This window comes from Mangifera indica, chromosome 7 (genome assembly GCF_011075055.1).
Source record: "Mangifera indica cultivar Alphonso chromosome 7, CATAS_Mindica_2.1, whole genome shotgun sequence".
Taxonomy (NCBI): domain Eukaryota; kingdom Viridiplantae; phylum Streptophyta; class Magnoliopsida; order Sapindales; family Anacardiaceae; genus Mangifera; species Mangifera indica.
Genome location: NC_058143.1, coordinates 15960343 through 15987508, shown reverse-complemented (window position 1 = coordinate 15987508; position 27166 = coordinate 15960343). Strand labels below are relative to the sequence as shown.

The 27166-nt window shown below is 33.3% G+C and overlaps 3 protein-coding genes across 9 annotated transcripts; 1 reads left to right on the top strand and 2 right to left on the bottom strand.

The window, feature by feature from the left end:
- The first annotated feature begins 123 nt into the window (after window positions 1-123).
- LOC123221668 (alkaline ceramidase-like) lies at window positions 124-5186 on the top strand. 2 transcript variants are annotated; one of them, XM_044644554.1, is made up of 3 exons: window positions 124-408; window positions 2845-3173; window positions 4320-5186. In XM_044644554.1, the coding sequence occupies exons 2-3, from the start codon at window positions 2923-2925 to the stop codon at window positions 4831-4833; spliced, it is 765 nt and encodes a 254-aa protein (XP_044500489.1). In that variant the 5' UTR covers window positions 124-408; window positions 2845-2922; the 3' UTR covers window positions 4834-5186. The 2 variants fall into 2 exon arrangements, with proteins under 2 accessions (XP_044500489.1, XP_044500487.1); XM_044644552.1 differs by having other exon boundaries at window positions 126-408; window positions 2838-3173.
- A 919-nt stretch (window positions 5187-6105) lies between these two features.
- On the bottom strand, window positions 6106-7871 carry LOC123220485 (DNA-directed RNA polymerase V subunit 7). Of its 3 annotated transcripts, none has more exons than XM_044642721.1 (2): window positions 7729-7871; window positions 6106-6751 (listed from the first exon to the last, which is right to left on the bottom strand). In XM_044642721.1, exon 2 carries the CDS (start codon window positions 6739-6741, stop codon window positions 6211-6213), a length of 531 nt encoding a protein of 176 aa, XP_044498656.1. In that variant the 5' UTR covers window positions 6742-6751; window positions 7729-7871; the 3' UTR covers window positions 6106-6210. The 3 variants fall into 3 exon arrangements, with proteins under 3 accessions (XP_044498656.1, XP_044498658.1, XP_044498655.1); XM_044642723.1 differs by having other exon boundaries at window positions 7715-7853; XM_044642720.1 differs by having other exon boundaries at window positions 7754-7846.
- An 820-nt stretch (window positions 7872-8691) lies between these two features.
- LOC123220483 (vacuolar protein sorting-associated protein 53 A-like) lies at window positions 8692-26320 on the bottom strand. 4 transcript variants are annotated; one of them, XR_006503053.1, is made up of 27 exons: window positions 26160-26320; window positions 25977-26070; window positions 25747-25823; window positions 25459-25553; window positions 24335-24391; window positions 24005-24155; window positions 23639-23709; window positions 22064-22188; window positions 21460-21620; window positions 21227-21368; window positions 20398-20461; window positions 19340-19528; window positions 19195-19236; window positions 18606-18710; window positions 18401-18460; window positions 15325-15402; window positions 14211-14318; window positions 14037-14102; window positions 13566-13643; window positions 13353-13486; window positions 13177-13270; window positions 12731-12808; window positions 11925-11987; window positions 10524-10592; window positions 10344-10439; window positions 9231-9294; window positions 8947-9087 (listed from the first exon to the last, which is right to left on the bottom strand). XR_006503053.1 is itself a non-coding variant. In XM_044642718.1 (26 exons), exons 3-26 carry the CDS (start codon window positions 25793-25795, stop codon window positions 8800-8802), a joined length of 2463 nt encoding a protein of 820 aa, XP_044498653.1. In that variant the 5' UTR covers window positions 25796-25823; window positions 25967-26070; window positions 26160-26319; the 3' UTR covers window positions 8692-8799. The 4 variants fall into 4 exon arrangements, 3 of the variants coding, with proteins under 3 accessions (XP_044498653.1, XP_044498652.1, XP_044498654.1); XM_044642718.1 differs by lacking the exon at window positions 9231-9294 and having other exon boundaries at window positions 8692-9087; window positions 25967-26070; window positions 26160-26319; XM_044642717.1 differs by lacking the exon at window positions 9231-9294 and having other exon boundaries at window positions 8692-9087; window positions 26160-26319.
- Between the last annotated feature and the right edge of the window lie 846 nt (window positions 26321-27166).

Sequence of the window (27166 nt, the reverse complement as noted above, 5' to 3'; positions counted from 1 at the left end):
GCTTAAAATAGTGAAGGAAAGTTCACTTTATTAGGGACGTCAGAGATACTTTTCAGCCTGTTGGGAGTGACAAAAGCCAAGGAAAAAGGCAGGGGAGCGATTAAATTAGCCAATCAATGACATCGTAATTCGCGTGTCAATTCATAAAGCAAACCAATCCTAACCGCACAATCACTCAATCCAACGGCCAGATTTCTCCACTCAAGCCCTTCGTAGCCCACCAAAAAACTCCAGCCACGCGCCCCAAGTCCGCCACAATCACGCTCGAGATTTTCATTCTTTCTAGAGGAAAACAAAAGAGAAGGAAAGCAAAAGGCAGAGAGGAGAGCATTGGAAAGAATTAGATGTTGAAAGGGTTTTAGTAAGTTAGACTTGTGTTGCAAGATAGATCTTGTTGGTGGGTAACAGGTTAGTTAGTTCACATATCACTTTCGTTAATTTTCTGTTTTTTTTTTTTTTCTATTTTTAACACTCCAGGTTTTTGCTTGCCTGTTCTTTTGTTTAGTATAAATTAAAAACGCTACAAATATGGCTGTGTGCATGTAAATTTGTATTTAGATTCTGTTTCATATTTTAGTTTTTCTGATGGATTAAACGCCGTTTTGTTGGATCAAAAAGTTGAGCTTCAGTAATTTTGGTTTATGTTGTTGGGGAAGTGGGTTTCTTTTTTTGTTTTGGGTTTATAAGGGAATTTTGCAAATGGATTGAGGGTTTCGTTGTAATTGGCTTTTTGGGGGTCTAATGGTGGTATTAATTCTTAAATTGGCGCAGAATTTTATTGTTTGTAAGCTGAATTTGAAGTGTTGTTGTGGTCGCAGAGTTCAGATGGTGGCTTTGTAAACTTTATTGGTGTTGCTAGTTTAGTGAGTTGGAGTTGGGGTTGTTGAAGGGAGGATTTAAGGTTTATAGATTGATTTGGGTCTTGAAATTGGATTGTATGGTGCCTTGATGTAATGTTTGAAGAATAAGTTGATAGTTGCAGCATTGTAGATTTTTTTTGTTTTTGTTTTAGGATTTATCGAGTGCTGATACCAGTGTTTATATGTTTTGATTGGTTTGAGATCTGGTAGGTGTTTTGTGTGTACTGTAGATAATTTAGTTTAGCTTATGCATAAGTTGGGTTGGAACCATGTTTTTATTTTGAGGCTAATGGTAAATTTGTTGTATAATGGAAGGTCCTTCGTGTCATTTTAAGAAGGAATTGTGGGATGCCAAACGTAGTAAAGTGTATTTGTATTAGATGCTGGATGCTGGGGTGTTTGGGGACTATTAAGTTGTCTTCCCAAAACTTAAGGAAATGAAATTGTTCGTATATGGAAGTCAGGAATTATGAATAATGCCATCTTTTTAGAAGGTCATGATATGCTTGTCACATGGCGTGATGCCACTTTAGAATTACTCATATATATTGAAAATCTTCCATATATTGGCCAATTTTTGCCTCAGAAACTGTGAATTTTGGATCTTTGTTTACACTTTTGTAGGCCTTGTTTGGTTTTCACTATTGGAATGTGTAATATTCTTTGCAAAAATATTTACCTCTACCTATGTGAATCCTTATTTAAGGTCATCACATTTTCAATAATTTTCTTTCCCTTTCTGAGGTAAAATCTTATGGCATATGAAGTTTTGGGGTAAAATAATCCATAATTTGAAATATTATAACTCGAAGGGATCATTGATCTGCATTCTGGGGAACTTGTATGTGGGCTTGACCGAAGGAGTTTCAGCTCATTCAAATGCGATCATAGATTGTATTGATAATTTGATATCGTTGAAGTGCAATAAATGAATTTGCATGTTGAGGAACTCTAAAATGGGGTGCTTTATATTACTTCAAAAATATCCTTCAATCTAATAGTTTCCATGTCAAACAGCTTCATATCACCATAATTAGTCTGCAGCTTCAACGGGGTCTAAGTGCAGGACATTTTGAAGAATGTGAATTTCATCTTTATTTGACCTGTAGAAAATAGTCAAACTGTCATACACTTGAGTGACTGCATAATATCTTATTGTACAAAAATGCTAATTAATCCTTAACAATTGCAGTAGTAATAAGTCTGGAAGAGAAATTTTCTTGTGTTGGTTCCTTTGCTTTTGCAGAACTAATGAGTGTAAAGCTGGTAATGATGTGAAAAGAACTGCTATTTGTCTGCTATTTGGGATGCATATGCTTAGAAACAATCTGTCTCCCTGGGAGAAAACTCTGATTTTGGGTGAACCAGCTGGTTGTATTAATCTGTTGCTATATATTGACATTAATTTTACAATTTCTTTGGAGTTAGATTAATTTGTCTGGAAGCACTATTGAAAAATGAAAAAACAAAAGCAATGAGTTAAACCTAAGAAAAATAAATTAATAAATAATTGGTGTTTTAAAACCCAACAATAAAAGAGCAATTTCTATTAATATTTTAGGAGCATTGGAGTACTGATTTGCTTAAACATCTGCCACTTATGTGGGTGATGTGTCACGTGAAAAATGGAACCCATCAAAACGATTTTTAGTCATCTTTTATGATATAATATTTATGTATCAGACACTTCAACTTGCTGCCAACTTAATCTTTTTGTATCTCTTGACTCTTTCTTAAAATTTATTTTAGCCTAGCAGTTAATGGTTGCCTTGTTGACATTAGGAAATGTTCTAGGCACTTTCTGCTGCTCTGTTTTCTAGGATTCTTATTGGTAGTTTCTGTCCAGTGGAATAAGATATTAAATTCCTTTCATCTGTGGCTTGCTAACAGCATATATAAATTGGCAAAGTGCCGATTGTCAGTGTATTTTCATTTCTATAGTATTTTATCATACCATATTGTATTTTGCTGTTGTAGATTGCAGGTTTTGTGAACACTTTACTATCATAGTAGCAGGTGCCTGAACTGAATAATTATACGCATTGGGCTTACACACTGAATAATGGCAGATGGACTATCAAGCTTCTGGGGTCCTGTCACTTCAACTGATAGGTGTGAAAAAAATTATGTGTACTCTTCTTATATGGCAGAGTTTTTCAACACTATGTCAAATATACCCTGCATTCTTCTGGCACTTATTGGCCTTGTAAATGCCTTGAGACAACGGTTTGAGAAGAGGTTTAGTGTTCTTCACGTATCTAATATGATACTTGCCATTGGGAGCATGCTATACCATGCCACTCTACAACGTGTGTAAGTATTATTTTTTTTTTCATCTTCTTGGACAGATAAATGAAACAAACTTTCAATAGCTTGTTATATTTAGTTGAATGCATCACCACCATCGTTATATTGGCAGTAGAACACATTTAGCGGAAATTTTAATGATTAATTTTTCGCCTTCTCCCCTTGCATTTGTGTAGTTTGTTACTGGTATAGGTAACTCATCTAAGTGAGCTAACAAAAAGAAAGGCTTACTTTGCACCGTATGTGGAGAAGCTGTATCTTATAGTAATCTTAAAAAGTTAAAGAAACAAGAAAAAGAGTGTTGTAAGGGTCTGTTGCAACTAGAACTTTATGCATCCTTTATGATTGTTCAGAGACAAACTTAGTAGATTATTTTGTTAAATAGAAAAAACAGTTGTAAACAGTACTGGATAAGTTTAATAATATATGCAAATTATAGTACTTAATGGAATTATTTCAAAATCTAAAGTTTAAATTAACTATTTATAGTTATGATTTACAGGAAACTGTTATGTTTGAATTGGGTAATTATTTAAATGTTCAAATATTACATCCAAGTTATTGAGAAGTGTATAAAACATTTGAAAAAGACCTTTTATGAAATAGAAAGGGACAGTTGAGTGTGAAAAAACACCTCATAATTCTCATCAGTCGTTACTGATCTGAATTAGCCTAAGTAGTCCTTAAATTGTTATCACGTTAATCGGAAGTATTTTCTTTTGTCAAGATGGTTATCTAAGAGCATAGCATTGGATTTCCTCCTTCATACCGTCTAGGCATGCATAAGTCAAGTGTAAAATTAGAATGCTAGAATTTTAAGCAGTTCTTAAGACTTGCTGATGGTTATATACTCTTTTTACAAAACAGAGTCAAAGAAATGAAAGCTACTTTAATCTTTCTTATCTATTTACTTAAATAAAATTTGTTTTTCTGAGCCTATTGCATTGCCTGTTTCTTATGCCTCCTGCTTATCATCTCCAATTCTTTGATAGTAGAGAGGGATGAGAAAGCCTGAAAATTACTGAACTGGGACAAACTGTACTTTTATCTTTAGCTAAAACTTATCTTAACATATATTCAACTTCAACTGATTTGATTGATTCATTACTAGCCATGTCGATCTGAATTTGGAGATTGGCTAAATTATTTCAGGCAACAGCAAGGTGATGAAACACCAATGGTGTGGGAAATGCTCCTATATATCTATATTCTCTACTCACCAGATTGGCACTACAGGAGTACAATGCCCACCTTCTTGTTTCTTTACGGTGCTGCATTTGCAATTGCTCATGCACTGTTTCGTTTTGGAATTGGATTCAAGGTACATTACATTGTACTGTGCCTTCTTTGCATTCCTCGGATGTACAAGTACTACATCCACACTGCAGATGTATCTGCAAAGCGGCTTGCAAAGCTATATGTAGTCACCATAATCCTAGCAAGTCTTTGCTGGCTATTAGACCGCATGTTCTGTGAGAAGGTTTCTGTTTGGTACTTTAATCCCCAAGGTCATGCATTGTGGCATATTTTCATGGGGTTCAACTCGTATTTTGCAAACACATTCTTGATGTTTTGTCGTGCTCAACAGCGGGGATGGAATCCGAAAGTTGTTCACTTGATGGGATGTCTCCCCTATGTGAAGATTCACAAACCAAAAACCCAGTGAAGGGTCAATGAATGAGCAACTTTTATTTACTCTTCTCTCTCACATTTTGTTGGTAGGTGTAAGATTTCGGGAAGTTTTAAACAATAGCAATCATAATTCTTTCTCGCCTCCTTCCGAACATGGATGTAAATGATCATTAGATGTCATATGATCTGTTGAGATATTAGTTGGTATTAACTGTAAGAAAAGTGTTTTTTTTTTTTTTAATCGTTATTTTCCGATAGAGGAAGGAGAAGTATTTGGTGGTACAGTATATTTTTTAAAATATGATGAATTGGGTAGCTATCAGGATTATTGAAAGCTTGTATTCTCATTTTTCTATAGAAGATATGCTTGAATTTGTTTTTGCAGCAGCCACTGAGAGGCTTTTCACCTTCTTAGATTTACAGGGTGTTGCAGATGATGTTTCTAGTTTTTTCAATTATAAGATGGACAAGTTCTTATTTTTTACCTTAATTTTGAAAAGCCTGTTTGTTCATTTACTTTTCTTAATGAAAATGGTTTGATTTTATTATAAATTAATAGTTTGTCTTTTTTAATAAAATCACACAACTATCTTTTTTAAATTAAACTACGAAATAATTTATAATTAATAATAAAAATTAAAGAAATAATATTTTTTTATTAATTGAAATTAATGAGAGAGAGAGAGAGAGAGAGAGAATAGACAATACAAGAATTGCTTATTATAGGCAATCGGCCATTTGAACAACCAAAATGACTGATCACTGGGTGACCATGCGTCCATCAACGCACGTAATACTAGTTTACTCATTTATTTATTTTAACTTTTATCCAAATTTTACAATCTTTCAGCACAGGATCGTGCTTCATTTTCGCTATTAGATGTCTAAAAGGAGACCCGATTGAATGTAACAACATAATAAATGCGTTAAAATTATTTTTGAAATCGATATAGCTTTTTGTTGAGCTCCACACTGCAATCATTTTACATCTTGGTTAGCTATTTCTAAGATTTTTAACCAAATTCGGTTAAAAATAAATAAATAAAAAGACACAGTAAAAATTAAACAATCCTCCTGTTTGGTAAGGCACAAATTTCTTCAGCCACTTCTGTGACAGAGATACAAGGAAACTAACAGTAGCTAAGATGGTCTTTGTACAAGTTTTTATGAGGAACCCAGAAAGTTTTCAGAGGGTCGGATACACACCAGATAAAACATCTTTTTATCTTTCGATTTCGATCACAATTCCAGCTACTAACAACTTAGGGTCATAACAGAAACTAACAGTTTACAAGAACTTAAGACATTTCCAAAATTCTTAACCAGTCACATTGCATACTTGGTCAAGTACATGCATATAAACATGTTTTCAAATGATCATCAAATTAAAGGGCAATGCAAACAAGCTAAACTAAGAAACAGGTCCTAAATAATCACCCTCTAAACTCACCAGTGCCTGAAACTCTCTTTCTGCCTCAAGCCACTTTGTACCAATGACGATGAATCGGACAACAACATCTTTCTCAATCTTCGAATGCTTGTCATTCAAGAATACTGGATTCTCCCCTTGCACGTACTTATAGTCAGCCATTTTTGCATTAGACAAATATACATTTTCGATTGGCCCACACCTCAAGAAAACACCATGCTTCAACACCTTGTGCACAATCCCCTCCAAGATCTCTCCCCTGTAAATTTTGAAGGTGATTCCACTGAAAACAACAGGAAACAAAACCTCCCCTGTGCTTTGTCTAATTTTCCCATCACCTATGCTCTCCAAAGTTGTGACTGCAAGATAGTATCCAAGATCTTTGGTGGCCTTTTTGTGGGCAAAGTCCTCCAATAAACGCAGAACTATAGATTTTTGAAGCATCAGGCCCTTTGCATCCAGATTTTCAGCAGGGATTACAACATTCCAGGGCAATTTGACTTTGAGAAACATCTTATCCCACCTGCCATATACCAAAAAAGCAAGATCATAATCAAACAATAATAAGCCCTGGTTTCTGAAATTTTCTCAAAAACTGTTCTTTCAATACTACACATTAGTTTAACACAGATTAGTTACTAATAGAAACAACAAAGTACACTCTGAACTAAAAGTGTTGTCATATTATAATGTTGTTCTGTTGTAGAGTGAAAATACAGAAAAAATAGTGGAGGTAAAGGTTATGCCATTGACTGCACAAAGTGGTATGTTAAGGCAATGCAGTGTGAGCTGACAGCAATGTATAATGGCATTATGTGGCATTAATTCAAAGCATCATTATAAATACACATTTATAAATTTAATATACCCATCAAACAAACATAGGATTAAGATTTTTAGGGATATCACAGAAAGACAATAAAAAAACTTCTAAGCAGAAAATTTGTTAAGTATAGAAAATTCATAGTTATCAATAAAAAAGCATCCACTACCATGTGAAAATCCCAGAGGAACACAAAATCAAGATATTGTTGCTTAACTTATCCAAAAAAAAGACATTGTTGCTTAAATACACCCATAATATGACAAAAATAAAGTGTTGTTCATATCCATATAAAAAATCCAAGTAAACTCCCCAGTCTTAGGTCTTCTTCTTCTTCTATCCATTATTTACATTTTTTTTTATTACATTCATACTTAACAGTATCACATACAAATCATGCACCGTAAAACCCATCCTCAGAAATTAAGATACTTCTTTACTAACCAAGAAGACCCCCATTAAAACCACGAGCCCATGAAATAATAGAGAAAAAATTTTTTTTTAAAAATCGCCGTACAAACCCTTAAGATTAGTACTAATGTAAAGGGCAAATCAAAGTAGTATCAGTGAAAGAAAAAACGTTTGATTTACTTGTGAAAACAAACAATCAAATATCCAGTTTCAATCAATAATCAAAGCATCAAAAAATAAAAGGAAGAAAACCTGATTGACTATACCGAGAGATTGAAGAGTCTGACTCACTGTGTCTCGTGCTGGGTGGGACTTGGCAGTGAACAGAAACTATGATATAAAGGCGTGAGCTTTGTTGTTGCGTTGTGTTGACCAATCACCAAAAATTGCATCGGTATTAATGGGAAAATTTTATTTTACCCCTTTCATTTTGCTACAGCGACGGGTTTATTGTTTTTTGTAAGAAGGGATATATTATTATAAGATTTTCAAAGTTACTAAAATAATTCTAAACATGACAAAAGTATACCTTTTACCAAATTTTTATTGTATTTGATTGTTTATTTGTAAAAACAATTAAATTGTTCAATTACATTTTTAGTCTAAGAAGAGAAACTAACCTGCCTTTTGAACAAGAAATCAAACTTTATGGAGGAAAACGCATTTCGATTTAATGTTCTGTTTTATATTGTTACAGTATTTTTTGTTATAATTTAAAACTTCAGAAAATCATTTTAGTAATTTAGACAATGACTACACATACAGGTGTCAAGTGGGTCGAAGCACGAAATTTTAACCCGGCCCATACTATAGCAAACTGTAGCGGACCCGTGGATCAGCCCAGCCAGGCACTATACTGTATATAATATTATTAAAAAATTAATTAATAAACAATTATAATATATAAAATTATTTTTTAAACTAAAGACCAGCCCATAAAAGTTCAGGCCACCCCAAAGGCCCACAACTGTATAAACCTCAACCTGACTCGGCCCTTAGACCCAATGGCCACATGAAAACCGGCCGAGCCCACTAACATCTCTAACTATACCGCAAATACAAAAATGTTTTTTTCCTTCTTTCCTGTTTCCACCCTGGCTTTTGTGAGAAAATCCCATCCCTGAACGAAACAGGCGGGAACCGGCCAAGAGGGATAAACTGTCATCCCTAGAGACTTGTGGACATGTGTGAGCCTGAGTTCTCACCCTCAGTGGTAAGCACAGAAAAGATGGGGAAATTATTAACTGTTAATAGAACACATATAATATTTATCTAAAATATAATCTGATTCATTTTTGTTTTTTTAAAAAGATCAGCAGAGACATGGTTTGAGAATGTCATGTGTTAAAGAGCTTCCTGAAAGGCCCGTCCTTCCTGTCTTTAGCAGCTTCTGTAAGAGCAAGGAACCTCTTGAATCCAGTTGTGGCTGCCCCTCGCCCAAGCGCAGCTGCTCTGGTTAGCACATCCTCTCGTGAAGCAATAAAACCAAGTGAAGCATTATTTGCAATCACGGGAGCTGCAGGAACGACTGGGGTAACTGATGCTGGAATAGAGGGTTGCGTAATTGCTGGTCCATGTTTGTTGAAGTCATCCAATATAGTCTGCTCATCAGCTTTTTTAAGACCCTGCAAATAAATACAAAACATTTAAACTCAAAATATTTTGTTTTATTTATTTTAAGTCGTTTAGGAATACATACTCAATTACACAGTTTGAACTGCTAATTGAATAGGTCAAATATATCTTCAACATTGAATCAAATATATACCGAATTCTTGTCGAAATCCCATAACCAATTCAACCAGATGAGTGAGAAATCACAGCAGAAATCACTGCACTAACCAACATATTAGATACCTAATAATTTTGTCTCAATCGATCGCCGATTACAATATGTAATAGAAAATAACACAGCAATGAATTTCTCAACATCAAAGCTTTTCAGTCATGAGAATAGAACTTCTCATGCAACATCAATCTATTTTATAATCTAAGCTAGAAATGCCATGCATCAGTTGTTACTTAACTTCCAGCACAAGTCCAAGGGAAGGTAACAGTATCTTGTTTGGGATAATAAGAAACAAAGGGGGATAGAGATGGAATCATAAAAATATCTGTGTATGTCTTATATTCTGCACTCGCACTTCAGAATACTTTAGTAGATTTCAGCCATAGGGTTCTGCCATGCACATTCAAGTTGAAATCTTCTTGGATTTGAACTTTTAAGACCTCAGGTCAAGGGATAATTGCATTCACCCATCCCAACTATGCGTAGGTGAAAAAAGATGATGAACTTTGTTTTTATTCAATAAAGAAGAAAAGACTCTTTTCAATTTATCATCTCTTCTCATGTATTGTTATCTCTCTCTAGTGTAATTTAAAATGTCAGTTACATTGTCATTCTTGAATATAACTTTATTAAGCTCCTTGTTAATATAATCACTCCCTTGAAAAAATGTCACCCCTGCAAGTCTCTGATGGATTTTTGTGGAAACTAGCGTGGAAAATAACCTATTAAAAATAATGCAGCAATCCTCAAAAGGATTCACCATTTTTCGCTGATAGAGCAGACATCTAATCTAATTAAATTTTGACTAATATTTTATGTTACTGTTTTACAATTTGTAAATGAGTACGATCCTCATTTCTTCTATATTGTACTTCTGCAAGGGTCTCTAGTCTCTTTTCAGTTAATATGGTTCTATTTCCCCAACTGTAAATGGGGATTCTGCCTAAAACTAAATAAAAATTCCTGCCTGAATGTTGGGCAAAACTGAAGGGAGCCTAATCAAATAATTATCCTCCAAAACTAAATGATTAATATCAAATCACAATTTTATATGTTTAAGAAAAATAAAAGTGTATGATTGTAGACTGTAACCTTAAGCTCTAGAATACGCTGGAATTCCATTGGCGTTCCCTCTGGTAGCAATGCACGATATGTATCTGCCACAGAATCTACTGGGGATAGTATGACCTGTAGATTGAAACAAAAATTTAAATTGAGAATAAAAGATTTAACAGGTCAGAGGACAAAGCCATCAGTAATTAGATCACAAACCTTCAAAAGTGCTTCAGCTTTGCTCATCTCACGGCTCACAAATTTTGAATAGCTAGCAGCACTTGTTGTCTGTATCAGAAAAATAAATGAACTGGTAAGAACCAGTTTAGTATGTGTAAACTGAAACAGAGCCCAAGCATGATACTTTCATGGATGTTCAATGCAATCACAATTTAAGTACATCTTAAATAGAGGTTAATCTAACTAATTTCATCATTAAAATTATTAAATGGTAAAATATGTTCTGATAGTTCTAGTGTCACTTTCAGATACCATTGCAAACAATTCAATCTTCTTATTCATTATTCTCCTTGACTATAAAAAAGGTTAAGTTCCCTGAAGACCACAGTTATTTTATATTCTAGTCAGTTCCCTTTTCAACCTAAATTAGGTCCTCATTCAAGAGGACAAACACATCGGCCCATAGACAAATTCAAATGTATATATTCTTTCACTCACTAACATCAACTTGTTAATTGCTCTGAGCTTTTGCTACATTGGGGATTTCAGAAAAAAATACTGCACTATTCTATACCGGAAAAAATGCTTGTTATTCATGTATATTTTGAGCATTGTACTGTTAGTGGTCCAGTTATTTATCTATTCATCCTATATAACAGTCATGGCACATTGATTTTGGTATCAGACCATATTAATTGGCTGGGTTCTTACTTTGGGCCTTGATGGCTGCAGTGCCTGATAAAATCAGAGCTTGAAGAAAAACCCTAAGACAAACAATTCAATAGCTTTAAGGAAGGCTTCTCTGTACAAGATGTTTAGAAAGTAAGACAAAACCAAAACCTAGATTTGAAATGTAATGGTTACCGATGGAAATTATCTGCGTATAAATGTTCAAGCCCATTTTTGAAGATTATATTCCGAAAAAATATAATCAGCATGACTGTGGACAGCAGGATGAATAAATAAAGAGCAAAAGAAGTAGAATGTTTCAAGAGTCAAAGTCCACCTGAAGTAACGCAAAAATAATACAGTTGATGAAGCCAAATGGAACCGAGGATCATATCAATAAGTTGCATAGAGTAAAGCAGATGAGGCCTTGAAGAAATTCAATTAAAGACCTTAAATTACTAAAGCATCAAATTTATAAATGAGCAAAATGTTACAGTTGATTCCAAAATGCAACATGATACTAGACAAAATATTTTGCTTATGTAAAATGCTGGTTAGTAATTAAAACAAATATTTTAGATGTCACCAAAAAAATTCAAACAAATGCCACATCAAAATATCAATAATGACTAACAGTACGTTTTCATCATGAGCAGTGGGATGATGACAATCATGTTGTTGACCACTCAACAAGGGAAGATCTACAGGTATAATATAGACTCTTCAATCATATTGCATAATCACAGATGCTTATTAAGAGCACCAACTCACCTGTCGAGCAAGTGTAGGTATGTCAAGAAGAATGGTTTTTACAGCTTGCGTATCCAATAGCATCTGAAACAGGATTACAATTTATACAGAGGCACTTGCGTGAATCACAAAGATCATAGCCTATAAATTATGCATTTGTAAGGTATGATAAGTGGCAAATGTTTTTACAAGTATCAATAGAATGGTTATGACAACTCACAAAAAAAAAAAAAGGTGTTAATATCATAAGAGGAAGCTTAATATTCATGCAAGGAAAAAATGTATTGGTGTAAAAACTTTGCATTAATTTGTGAAATGACAAATAATTTCAAGAAGCAACTTCAGTGACCTTCTTTTAAAATAAAATTGATATCAAGCCTCACTTGTTAGTACAGAAGTTAACAAGTAAAACCAACACTGCAATCATATAAAAATAACTTAAGAAAAGAAATTTGATGTTAGGCAAGCAACTATATTTTAATAATTCAGAACAATATATAACTGCAAAATATCAAGAAAGTGAAGCATTTTCAACAGAAAGACAATGTACACAAAGTCATTTTAGTTCATGAAAAGTATAAAGCAAATGTCAAGGTGCATATCCTGTGACTTATGAATGCTCTACACCTTGAGGCAGTATCAAAGATCTGAGAATCACAGTACAACAGAGATACAAACCCCTCAAATCTTTTAGAAATAATCCTAGAGATATTGACAATCAAGCGAAAATTCTATTAAGGCTATGGCTATATAGCACATTAGTCCATCTTCTAGCTATAAACACACTCCATTTGACAATCAACATAGATATTGAAAATGGTTGGTACCTGTTGGGCTCCAGTTTCTGATATGTGTTTGCATTTGAAGATATTGGCATAGAACCGTGGACCAAGAGATGATGCCAGCTGCATAGATTAACAAAAAAGGAAAGGGCAATGAACTACCGAACTTTGAAAAGATGTATGACATGGTAACACTTTGGCAGAACATTGCATATGTTATGATCAGAAGACAAAAAAAAATGCACATTGCACCTTTGAAGAATGAATTAAGCCAAGACAGATCACAATTTTAGATAAATAAAATGTTCAATTATAAAGTCAGGAAAATATAGCTGACATTCAACAAATTTAAGAAGCTCACCAAGCATAGGCATTAAGCATAAAAAAATGACATAAAAAATAGAAATCAAACCTAAATATGCTCAAAATTAACATTTTGAACCACACAAGGCCAAACAAATATTGGTAAAGGTAGTCCTCTGAAAAATCACCTTATCCAAGAAGAACTGAAAGTAAATGGGTGAAAGTAGGCTTCCAAGTGAGGGAATGCTACTGGTAAGGATCATATTTATTCCATTAACATACCTGCAAAAATGTGGACATGTTTACAGGAAATGACTGAGGTTAAATTAATTAGTGTTCCAAAGTTTCAGAGAAACTGTCTTACTCGGATTGGTCACCCACACTCTCAAGGCTACCCCATGGTACACGTGTCATCACAGCCATTTCAGCATCAAACTTAGTTTCCAGTCCAAGAACTAAGGTTACTAATGCCTTTGTTATAACTGCTGAAAATTCATCCTGCAAGGATTTTTGAAATTGTGGAAAAGCAAATGGTAGACTCACTGTGTAATGGACCATTTATGATGTAGTTTAGTACCTGAACTTCAGACATATCAACCCCATTGGCTAACTGAGTATCAATTATTTTGGACACACTTTCAGCCAGTTCTCCAGACTAGCAAAAAAGAACCAAGTTACTAAGTCCTTTTAGATACTCCCCTTGTTTATAGCCAGAATGTTATGCAAGTATATAAACAAAAGATATCTTAATTTACACCATCAAGATATATAAAATCATCAGCAGAGAACATAACCATCATAAAAAATTCATATTCAAGAGAATATACATGCCAACCAACTTAGAAAGCATGACTGAAAAAACACTTGGTCTTAATTCAATGAGTATCAACACATGAAGATCAAAGAGAGATAATATATGATACAGAATTTCTAGCTGAACCTTTTTCTTATACCATACCGGCAAAGTTGTTATGTCAAAAAAGATGAATTGAACAGAAGTTCAAAGCCTGCTGCAAGGAAGCAGCAACACATCGAGAAACAAACTAACCGTTTTGTGGCAATATTCAGCTGAGTTCACTATATAGCAAATTAATTTTTCATCCTTGTCAGATGTCTGCTTGAAATAGACAAAGAAAAAGCATACACAAATCAGTACTTGATACCGAAAATAGGTAGCTTCCCAGAGAAAAGTGTAATGAAAAAAACATTCAATCTCATGCACCTTTATCTGTCCGTCCATACCAGTAGCTGCTGCAACAATTCCTGTGCCACCCTTAGGAAGTCTTGCAAAAAGCTTTGTTGCATACGCTTTGAGAATTTTTTGAAATACCTAACGCCAGGAGATAAAATCATTTTTGCTTATGTTGTTGATAATAAAAAGCTAATTCGCTGCAAGGTGTAGAATCTATGTCATTCTAAATTCCATTTCTATTGAAATGAAATCATCTTTCCCATAGAGCATTCCTGTAGATGTCTTTTATGTCCAAGAACTTTAAGGATCAAATTTTCTCAAGCTAACATACTATTATTATGGTCAAACTACCTCTAACTAAACATGCATTCTCCAAGACACTTAATGGAGCAAAGGGAAATTGTGGCAATAGTGTTTTCATCATTATTATTATCATTATTTTCTAACTGAAGAAACAAGATACAAGTTTTAATAATTGTAAAAATAACACAGAAACAGTGAACCAGCATTCACTACTGCAAAAAACCAAACCTTACAAAGGAAAAAATGAGCACAGTGATCCCAATTTTAAGCTAAAATAGACTCCCAGTCTCCATGGACAAAGAATACAGAAGTATTCCAACATTGTTTCAAACCAAAAGACCAAATCTAAATAACAAAATATATCCACCCCTGCCTCTCCACAAATTCCTCTAATTTTCTCAAACAAAATGACCTAAAAAAAAACAGCTACAATACATTCTTCACATAACCAAAGTTTTCTTATCATTGCTGAAAGCAGAATGACTCAATGAAAAACTATAGGCATTGCCCAGAGCAAAAAAAGGAATTATGTGTTCAATTAAAAGATTAACCCACAAACTTAAAGCAGTTAAACAAAGATAAAACAAAAGGCTAGTGTTTTCCCCCTCCTTTATGCACATAATCTATTTCTATAAGAAACAGAAATTACATTAATATAAAGAGAAAAGTACAGAAGTGGAATAGATATCTATCAAGATTTTCTATTTTAAAATGTACTGTTTTAAGGTTACGCTAGAATTCAATTCCAGTTAAAATATTTTTCTCATTTTGATATATTACAAATGTTAATGCAGCACATACATAATTTGATGGTTATCAATAATAAGTTTTAAGAATGAACCTTGAACAAATTGAATAATGTCTTGCTTTTAGTAAGAGCACTGCACCGCTTTAAGCTCCTCTTGATTATAAGAAACAGCTGCAATTGACGACCAAGGGCAACCAAGAAATACAGTGAATAATAAGTTTCATGCCGAATACATGCTTCATACTGAATAAGTTTCACTAATGCATCAAAAACAAAACTGCATGAGAGGATATTGAAATATTACAGTTCAGACAGTACCAACTTGGCACTCAATATTACTGTAATATTCGTAAGTCAATCACAATAAAGATGAAATGAAATTATTCAATGCCAAATAACTGAAACAAATGGTTAATTGTCAGTAGTCAAAGCAATCTAGTTACTTAGGTGATTAACCATATCAAGGCTGCATGAATTCTTTCTTGATATTACTCAGATTATAAAGAGAGATAAGATTGAACCAGTAATCATTGAGTGATAATAAATCTCCTCAAGGGTATAAAAGAACATCTTAGCATCAAACATGAAAAGCAGCACCAAAAAATATAGTCAAAACTAGAATGGTTTAGACCAAAACTTCATTCTAGCTCAGGTGAATAAAGAAGAATGACACATCTACGAACTATTTCGAGATTGAAGGCCAAAGGATGCAGGTTGGTGTAGAATAGGGTCAAGTTGGTCTAAGGCAAAATTAAGGTATCAATAGCATATTTAGATTAACCATATGTATAACAAGTGCATTTAAAACATTTGAAAAATATATATACACACACATGCAGCTATTTTCTAGTCAGGACATCTGAATATTAATTACTTTATCTCTCTCTATCTATCTATCTATTATGTATTTTATTTACAGTTTTCATCTTTTCATGAAGAACCCATTCGTTTACCCTTTTTGTAAAATTGTAACTGAGAAAAGAGAAAAAAGTATAGGCAAGAGGGTGGATGTGGGTCCTGTTTTTCATATAAAATCAAAACTTTGAATGCAATATTTATTTATTCTCTTTTTTCATATATTTTCTCCTGTCTCTCTAAAAACAAAAATTTTCTTTTCAAAAAAAAAATTTAACAAAACAGGAATGAACAGCTGATATTTTGTTCAACTCAAGAGTTTGACTCAAATGTGCCAATTGTTGATTCTTATTTAAAATTTTGTGTTGAAAATCTTGATTTTTCAAATGAATTTTTTTTTTTAAGGAAAGAAGAGTAAATATTTATAAAAAAAAAAGAGAAAGAGAATAAATTAGTATTTTATTCAAATTTTAATTTCTAACGTGAAAAAGGGGGCTCACATTCTCTCTCCTCTTACCGTTTCCCCTTTTTTTTTTGCAATTTCACAAAAATGGTAAACAAATAGTATATTTATGAAAATCTATTCAAAAAATTAAATACCATGAATAAAGAATACAAAAAAACATATTATTATATGTGTATATATATAGATATAGATATTTTCCCATCAGAATGGACCAATCCGTAAAATATCATTTTAGTCCAAGCCATCCAGACAGAAGAATTACTCTATGTGTGTGTCTACATATATATGTTAGGTTCAAGAGTCCCAACTGTTTTACAGAAAATTTGAACCGTTAGATTAACGCATTTGAATGGTTGAGATTGTACCTAAACATGATAATTTCAAAATGCATTCATGATACAACTTGCATTAAATCCCAACCATTCAAAGTGCTTTGATCAAATGACTTATAAATTGGGCAATATTTTGCATCAAAAATGTGCTGCTCTTGAAACATACATACATATATATATGTATATATATATATTGTGTGTACATTTTTCAAGAGCATATACATACACATTTTAAATGCTACAAATGCATCCATTAATACATATTATTTAACTAATATATGTGTTTGCTCTACACGGACTATTGAGCTTTAATGTTAGGCCAAACGACTATTTCCCACCCAAGGTTTGATGTTTTCTCAAAAGTTCCCCCTTTAACTATGGAAACACCAAATATCCACCCATGACTGGTTAGATTTAACAAAACCCTAACGTCTGAAAATTTTATCTCTTTTTGCCTCCCTAAACTTTAAAAACTAAAATTTTCTCTCAGCCTAAGTTTTAAAAAATGGCAGTTTCACCCTAGAGTTTGATTTTGAAATCTCCGACGACCGTTCCGACTCCATTGCAGACGGCCTCTCCCTCCTGAAGCAGCCTCTCCATCCGGCGAATGTTTTTCCTCCTATTTGGAGGCTCGAACGGCTTCGTCTTCCCCTTGGGAGACGAAAAACTTCGTCTGGGGAGACAAAGAACTTCGTCTTTCCAGACGAAGTTTTTTGTCTCCCAAGGGGAAGACGAAGCCGTTCGAGCCTCCAAATAGGAGGAAAACATTCGCCGGATGGAGAGGCTGCTTCGGGAGGGAGAGGCCGTCGGCAATGGAACCGGAACGGTCGCCGAAGATTTCAAAATCAAACTCTAGGGTGAAACTGCCATTTTTTAAAACTTAGGCTGGGGAAAAATTTTAGTTTTTAAAGTTTAGAGGGGCAAAATTAGATTCTATTTTAGTTTATTTTTAATATTATAGCAAAAATGACGATTTTACCCTTACCACCGTTAGGGCTTTATTAAATTTAACCGGTCATGGGTGGGTATTTAGTGTTTCCATAGTTAAAGGGGGGACTTTTGAGAAAACATCAAACCTTGGGTGGGAAATAGTCGTTTGGCCTTAATGTTAAAAGAACATTTTTTATATATATGCACACATGGTTAGGTATAAAGAGCCCATTCTTTTTTACATAAATTTTAACAATCTTTTAGCCGTTAGATTAAAGCATCTGAATGGATGACATAGAATCTGAATTATGTTCTTTACAAAGTACTTTAAATATGCAAGCTTCATTGAATCTCAACCATCCAAAGTGCTTAGATCTACTTGTCTGGAATTTGTATCATTATTTTGTATATAATATTCGGTGATCTTGAACATTCCCTTGTATATATGCATATGGGATAACTACAGAGGTGCACCAAACTGAACTACTAAGCTAGAAAGAAAACTTCAGCTGATGATCCAAAGCTCCTGAGGACATATTGCACGCATGCTATGTGGACAAACAAAAACTAATGTGTAAATACTTACTTGCATGCTACTATTCAGAACATTATTCTGACTTGCTTCTTCAATATCCCACGTTTCATCCTATTACAAAAAATATATATACATATAATTATTGGATATATATATATATATATATATATATATATATATATATATATATATATATATAATAAAATTATTGGATATAAAAGCAAGAACAATCCACAATGCAAATAATGTCACATACCTGAACAAGCTTCTCCAGATTCTCCATTAGTGTTTTTTCTTCTAGTTCTACATAAACAGTCATGTGAGGTTCAAAGCAAGAAGATATAATCCCTCGAAAGTTGAACTGCCAATCATGAGGAAAGAAAAAGTCAGGATCTATCTGTATCTTTATAAGCTTCAAGCTTGCAACAAGGTCAAAACCTCTAACAGTAATGAGGAACACCTCACATGAAGACCATATTAATACCTTAAAGAAGAAAAATTTGCAGAATATCAGTAAGAACACAACATCATATTCATCACAAAATGAGATATCTTCTCACTCACAAGAACTAAAATACACTACTAACAAGACAAGGAGGCCTGGACTTGAAAGAAAAATGGCTTAATTGGTGAGGCCTATTAATGTAACCAAAATGTAACGAGAACACTTGTGTGGATGACAAAAAATTTTGTCCTACAAGGGAAAGCAATAAAGAATATCTGGAAACACAGGTGTTTTTCCTCTAGTGCAGTATCTAGATTCAAAGATCACACTTATGGCTCAAGCTCATTGTATATTAAAAAACAATAACATCAACAAATTATACATAAAAGAGAATACATACCCCAGCCCCTGGCACCGACAAATCTGTATTTCCATCCTTATCCTGTCAACACAGAATCAAAAGGACCCCATCAGTTAATAGTACAGCATGGATCACTTGTTGGACAAACTTTTTCCCAAACCATTTAGGAATATAGGATCCATACTTCAGTCCCACTTCCCTGATGAGCAGCAAGCCTTTTTTCATACTTCTTTCTTATATCTGCTGCCTTTTGACTGTTACTTTCTGCTCTACCAATTTCTTCAATGTCATTACCAACCTCTCGGCTGCTGCTGCTGCTTCCTCCAAATTTCACAGCTAATTCATCTTCAAATTCTAGGGTTCGTTGTAGTGCCTATAAACATTTAACAAAGCTATAAATGCCATTAAGAAAATATTTTCACCAAAATAAAAGTGAAAGGCATGTATATAATACTGCTACAGGCATGCAGATAGTTATGCCAATCTATGAAAATAAATCCCAAGCTGGAAGAAGTTCTCTTGCATAGAAGACTAAAAAGAAGAGGAGAAATAAGACATCTGAGAAAGTTAATCTTAGTATCCACTCAAGATACTTTATTTGCCATCAATTATTTCCATTACTATACATATATTCTTCCGATATAGCATCAAGCTCTGTCTTCTAGGTGATGATTTTTTAACCTATCTCTCTTTGGTATAGCTCTTGCACACTTCCTGGATCTTAGCTATATGCAGTATGGAAGAAAATCATAGAGGAAAGTGGTAGCCTCAAACAACCAAGGTTTTTTACAAGGATAGGTGGTTATATTCCCAAGGTATTGATTAAAGGTTCCAGTTAGCATGATATCACATATTTCCAGCTCTACACAATGTAAGAAACGGATATGCACTGTAAGCATGGGTAAACCAAAAGTTTACCTACAAAGTGTGACAAATAGTTCCAAGTGCACTACAAAGATGAGGAACAAGTAAAAAATAAGCCATTTATAATAGTTGAAGAAGAAATTAAGAATTATGTCCCAGCTGAAGCTAAATTCATAAAAGCTGCAGAATGGTCAAAACATGACAACAAGCACAATATACAGAGTTGACCAACCAAGCACTTTCAATAATCTAAGGACAATGTACAATTTGCAGATTTGACTATCCAAGCAGATGCAACACAGAAATGTAATTATATAAAACAATAAAAAATATAGCTGGAGACTTTCATTCACCATTCAGTTAGAGAATATGTATTACCAACAATAATGTTCCAACATCTGGTTTTTCTTTCAGATTTTCTAGAATGTCTTCCAGTTGTTTCCTGAAAACAGAAAAACATGAAATGCAAAGTTCTTCAAAATATACAAGATATATTAACTAATAGCTCTATGATATGGTATAGGTTAAAGCATATTTTTAGCAGCCTCCTCAAATTCAGTAGCCAAATATCATGAGCTCAAATAAATAAGAATATACAATGCCCAACCATTTTCAGTACCTACTCAAAGAAAATTTATCGGAAGATTGAAAGCTCATTCTAGAATCAAGTATTATTAAGTACTAGTATCGGTTTCCAAAAGTGACTGCTTTCCTAAATTTTACAATATAAACATATATATCTTAAATTTGAAAAGGATAGAATTTTTAAGATAAAAAGAAGGAAAAGTGATGTTGTAACGTAACAACAGGTGAACAATATTAGAAGTGGTTAAGAGAATCTTAAATTGTTCCCAACTTCACTCCCCTCCTCTCAACACACACACACACACACATAAAAAGATATTAAGCTTGATAATAAAAATTAATTATATCATAAAATATGTCGCAAAAATAACTACTTTTTGAAATCATCACCTTTCCCTCCAAAGTTGCAACTAAAAAGAAATAAAATATAGAAAATTGTTCTGTTTTAGAATTTCCCCCATTTGATCTATTTCTAGAATTACAAGTTTTGCTTCCAAATGTGATACAAAATCAAGGCAGGTTTACTGGTTTATGGCTTTTATGGAACAATGAGCAATTCAAGAAGCAGTTGATAGAAACTTTGATTAACAAGAATTAAGAATCAATATGAAAGGTGACATACCTTGTCTTCTTACAGAACTGAATACAGAGCCGATAAGGAACATGCCATGAAGGAGGGAAAATCTTCCATATTTCCTCATTTGTCCTCATACGACGTTTGATCCATGCATATCTTCGTTCAGTTTTATCCAATTTAGCTAGTTCTATTAACAGAGCAAAATATCAAAATTTCAAGTTCTAGGACATTAAAAATGGACCTTCATAAAGTATGTACACTATGATAGTCTAACAAACCAGCCCCTTCAAAAATCTGTTCATATGAGGTTAGCTCCCGGCCACAAAAGTTATTTACCAACTCTTCTCTCACAGATGGCTCCAAGGCATCAACAACCAAGCAAGCATCTGATAACTGCTGCAGTAGATTACTTTCTTCTGTCTCTTTGCCGGTACCTAAGCTGAGATGAAAAAGAGAAAACAAGTTGGGAGATATAGGTAGCATATTCATTTAAAGAACACCAAAGCTATCCAACACAGATATCAACAAGAATTCATAGGATAAAGATGTCAGAAAAACTGTTGATGCATTGAAATAAAGAGAATAATTGTCTCTTACTCAAAATCAGCATAAGTTACTATCCTATATACTAAGTCAGTCCAGTGAAAGACTAAAATATAAAATAGGTTTTGTAGAAGTACCCAACTTCCTTTTATTAAGAAAACTGTAGTTTTGTATCATTTGTTACAATGAGATGAAGAAACAAAAGCAGACTAGAATACCATCATGGAACAAAAACCCTGATGACCGCCCTATACAGAAACAATAATTACAATTAGCAGTTAATGGCCCACCTGTATGTCATCCAAAAAAGGAGAGCAAAAAGATTAAAAGGTTGCATACCTTGAGAAGTCAGAAAACACATGTGATTTAAGTATTTGTTTTATACTCTTAAACTTCTCCCTAAGTTCTGTGATCTTAGGAATATCCCTGTAGGCTTCAAAATGACTACATAACTGGTTTACAGCCTGAAATGCATCACAAATAGCATTAGTAAGCATGATGCCTTTTCATACCCAAAAAAAAAAAAATGAAGCAATTTTTAAACTAAAATGCCAGAATATATGATGAAAGTTTCATAATTTTGATAGATTGAAGAAAATGGTTTAAAAGAGACAGCAACTGAACTTAGGAAAGATTCACAGGAACTGTTGTAAAAGAAGATGTTGACACAGGCACTAATGACTGGGTCAGGGAACTCTTTAAAGAACAGAAAACATAACCATCAAGGAAGCTATTAATGTCCAAATTCAAAAAAAATTGCACAAGTACTGAGGCCTACATTCAACTGATTTTCAAAGGATTAAAGAGCCAGGGTGTATAAGTTCAATATGAATATAGTTACTTGAACTATAAGGTGGCTGTAAAAAAATAAATAAAGGAAATTGCGGGGTTATGAAATTTGTCACTAGGGCTGCTAATTGAAAAAAATAACCATTGAGGAAAGTGCGGTCGTCAGGAAATTGATCACTAGGGCTACTATAGATATCATCGTTATTTAAAAAAAAAAAAAACTAAGCAAGAGGGAAAAAAAGGATAGTCAGGGGTATTTGGGGGAGCAAGAGTGAGTATTTCTCCTGTCAATAGATAAGGAAGGTTGAAAATTATGAGTTATGCCAAAACAAACAAGGTTGTAGAATCTATTTTTGGGGATTCTGTTTCCATTAAAATAAATGATAAACAATAGCAAAGATCAATTGTCACAACCCAGACCTAATCAATTAGTAGACAATGCCAGCTTCTAGCTTCACACAAGCATTCTTCAACTTCAAGGATTTGATTTTGAGTTTTACACAAGATTCTTTACCTTAAATGTGTCTACTTCACAAAGGAAATCTAAGGCTTATAAGCTAGGCCAAACCATCTTTTATTAGTGAGCGAAGTAAAACTTGACATATGTAGCTTTCAAGGATGTACTGACCATATATTCCTAGAGGAGGGAAGGCTCCCTAGGAAAAGCTGGTATCAAAACACAATAAACTTATGAAAACATTGGAGTTTGTCAAAAGAAAATATGAAAGACTAGAACACAGAAATTTTGGAATATGATTCATGAGAAGTTGGAGGGGGGATTTTGACTTCTTATGGGGGAAAATAGCACTGTTGGTGTCTATTTGAGCGCTCAATTCTAATAGATTAATTTTTTTTTCCTTTTCTTTTTTTATCATTATTCAAAGAATAGAAGCTGTTGCTAGAAAATTTCCTTGTAGAGTCTTTTTATATTGATTGTATTGGATCTAATTTATAGAAGTGCTGGTCCACATCTCTGCAAATCCTTATCATATTAGTAATATTTTATCATTTCTTATTCTAAAAATAAATCAAAAAAACATGCAAGGGAGAATATGAGAAGCAAAGCAAACCACTTCTGATCTATATAATAGAGCTTATAAATTAAATGATTGAGAGATAAGATACCTCCAGCTGTGCAGCTGCTTCCTTATATTGCCGTTTTGAAGCCATTACCTGAAGCTGCTCAACAGCGGACACTAAAATAGCATGGAAAAGAGTGTACTGATTAAAAAGTCACAGAGGAAGATTAGAAATTTTAGCACTCAAAATAAATATCAAAGAGTAGAGTTGATTGAAAGCACTTGATATAAGCTATGCTTCTACAATATTTTGATTATAGCAATATTAATTTTGTAAATATATTATAATTCTTATCTAGCAACAGCTAGTTTTCATTCAAAATTAAAAATTTGGACAATCATGACGACAAATAATGATAAAAACACAGAATAAATTCAACATAAAGACATAAAAGTAACATAATAGACTAACCTAACATCGTAAGACGATGAAGAGCTGTAATTGTAGTTGTTATATGCTTCTTTGCGAAGTCCAACTTCTTAATGTCACGGCATATTTCTTGAACCATTGTTTCACTTTGCTCAGCTTTGGTTTTTATTTCACGGATCTTATACATGAGTTCCTAGATTAACACCAAAAAGCTCAAAATAAAATCCCTCATGCAACACTAGAGGTTTTTGTTTTTGAAAGCTAAATCTATAAAAGAAGAGACAAATACAGCAGCTAAAGTTTTTATTAAATGACTAACTTGTTAAGCCATATTTTAATAGTAGTTTTAAACTTTCTACAAAAGGAACTGACCTCCACAGCATGCGTAGCAGCAGCAAGATCTTCCTTAGCTTTGGTTCCTGAGTTACTCTGAAGCCACAAAAGCAAACCCATCAAGGACCATAAATAACCAAATAATATCATCCTTTTTTGGCTAAAAGAAACTATGTTTATTGTATGTGCCAATGCAATCACTTCATAGGGAAGAAATTCAGAAATGAAGGGGATCTTCAACATTTTTGTGTGTTTGCGTGGAGTTAGGGAAGGCTCATAGTAACAGGTTAAGCCATGCTTCAATGTGTGTTTAAAGACACTGTCTAACTAAAAGGATGAGACATAATGACATCAGAAGTGAAGAAAAAAATTAACAGTATCCACTAAACTATATGAAATGACAATAGCTAATAATTGAGATCGCTTTACCAAAACAAGATGACACAAGAGCAATATAAAGAAGCAACAATCACCTACCCATGGCAGCTCATCAATAATATGAGTTCACCTAGTCGTAAAAAGTATATGCTATTTGAGCATTAGATAGAAGAAACCCAAAGGGCGAACTTCCAGGGAGAACAATAATTTAACCTAACCTCAATCACAGAAATTCACTCGTCCTCTTCATTCCCAAACTTGTTTCTTTCTAATTTAATGTTAAAAGAATTTAGCTTAATAAATGCACTTTCAGGGGAAACAAATTGCAAAAAATTAAATCAAAATGATAGATTTTGAAGCTCTAGTCTACAATTTCAGGATCTTCTCCCTTGTAAATCCACTCTTGATTTTCAATCAATACAAAAGTAGTTTTTAAAAGCACAGAATCTAGCAGGATTTATTCTTGCATGCTAAGGGATGTTCTGACTCATTTACAAGATAAACACTTGTTAAACATCATTCAATAGTACAAAGAGAAGGGCATTCTCAAGATCATCCATTCCATAATGTAGTAAGGATGAAATCTATAAAAATTCTGTCATAATCAATAACCTTATAGAAAACATAATTAGATGGGTGGAAAGAATATGAAAATCTTCAAAAAACCTATCTGACAGAAAAAAAAAAAAAACAAAGATAATGGTGTGCAACAAACCCAAACTAATCAAACTTCATAAACTTAACTATGCACCTCACTAGAAAACAGACAAGTGAGAAATCTTAACCTGTTGACGAACAGCAGCTAATATTCCCGCATCCACACGACGAATCTCATTATGTATCTTTTGCATAAGCGGCTCAACGCCAGATAAAGATGCCTCTGAATATTAACCATATCTTGTAAAGTTAGTATGAAAAACAAGGCAATGTGCAAAAAAACTCTTCACACCAACCAGGATTCACACGGTTTTAATGTTTTAAACACAGTCCATCAAACATTGCACTTTATACTAAAACAATTTCTCCATAAAATGTACACTGCCATTATATCAAACAAAAAATCAAAAGAGAACCTGTAGGGAACATCTGGTTGATATAATCCAGCGCACTTGACTTGTCCATTGCAGCCAATAATCACTGAAGTACAGATCTAAATAAAAGAAAAATCATAAATTAAAACATAATCAAATTATCAAACACAATTTATTCGAATTTCAAAATTAAACCACGTTATGAGATAGTGATACTGAATCGAGATTCAAAATTGATTTTATGATGTAGAATAAAACTGACCACACCAGACCTCTTTCAAAATCTTTTTTCAGGTGGCGCCGGCTAGAGGCTTCACGACGAAGGCAGAGTTGAGGATTGGTTTGTGCTGAAGTACTTTGAATTTACTTCGGTAAAATGAATAAAATTCTTTATCAGAGATCAGAATTCGCGAGTTGTAACGATAATTAGAACTACATCTAATACTGTAACTAACCGTTCTTTCATTCCAGTCCCGCCGGATTTCACGAAGAGAACATCAGTGTAGGAGAAAATTAGACAGAATACTGCCGGCAAATAATTGGTTTCTTTTTCACAGAAATAGTCAAGTATATCCGAAAAAAAAAATAATTTCAAAAGTTTCTTCAATATAACGAAAAGAAATTAATTCAATTGACAAAAATGTCCCCGCGTTTTGGTCATTTCATTTCTAGTTTTAAGCTTTTAACCATTTTAGTAAAATACTTAGGAAACTTAAATTACATTTGATAACAATGCAAAAATCTTATTGCAATTATTTTAAATTGTGTAACAAAATTTTCAGAAGATAATTATGACTTATTTGCGGTCTTACTTTCCTTATTCTATTACAACATTTGACCATTTAATATAATTATTTAGTCTAATTTCCATTTCGCTTAACCATCTTTCAATTGTTACTTCCTGGACATGAATTTTGCATGGCTATGAACAATTGAATGTAGAGGTAGCAGTGAGCTGACCCGCCTGAGCTAAACTTATCATTTGATGAGTCTTCATGTCAAGTTAGTCTGACCAAATCTTAAGACTCAAGTATGGTCTTAGGCCTTTGAGATATATCTCTATGGGCCCTTAATAAGCTTACAGGGTTGAAATTAAATTTTTTATTTATGTTTAATTATATAAAATTATTATTTATTTATTTTAATCTATTATAGTAAAAAACTTTACAAATGGGTCAACTCATCAAAAATCAAAAATAAAAAAACTAAAAAATTAATCGATATAATTTTAAGTAAACTCACTTAACCCACAAGTCTAACGTGGTTTAGACTTTTTCATGCAAAACCGAAAAACTCATGTCCATGTTTTACTATAAGCTTGACTTAATCTATTTAACATCTCTAATTAAATAAGATTTAAATCATATTTGAAACGATTTAATATCTACCTTTATATTTGAGGGGGTATTTTTTAATTTGATTAATATGTAAGAAAATTTTCAAAATTTATAATTTTTTTCAA

Bases quoted from the DNA above. Each gene is read 5' to 3' on its own strand.
- LOC123220483 (XM_044642718.1), bottom strand. From the start codon at position 25,795: ATGGACAAGTCAAGTGCGCTGGATTATATCAACCAGATGTTCCCTACA. The intron at 13,271-13,352 runs GTAAGACAGTTT...ACATTTTTGCAG, and splicing joins AGTGTGGGTGACCAATCCGA to GTATGTTAATGGAATAAATA. The intron at 10,593-11,924 runs GTGAGTTGGTGC...TTTCTGATACAG, and splicing joins TACCTACACTTGCTCGACAG to ACAACAAGTGCTGCTAGCTA.
- LOC123221668 (XM_044644554.1), top strand. From the start codon at position 2,923: ATGGCAGATGGACTATCAAGCTTCTGGGGTCCTGTCACTTCAACTGAT. The intron at 3,174-4,319 runs GTAAGTATTATT...AAATTATTTCAG, and splicing joins CATGCCACTCTACAACGTGT to GCAACAGCAAGGTGATGAAA.
- LOC123220485 (XM_044642721.1), bottom strand. From the start codon at position 6,741: ATGTTTCTCAAAGTCAAATTGCCCTGGAATGTTGTAATCCCTGCTGAA.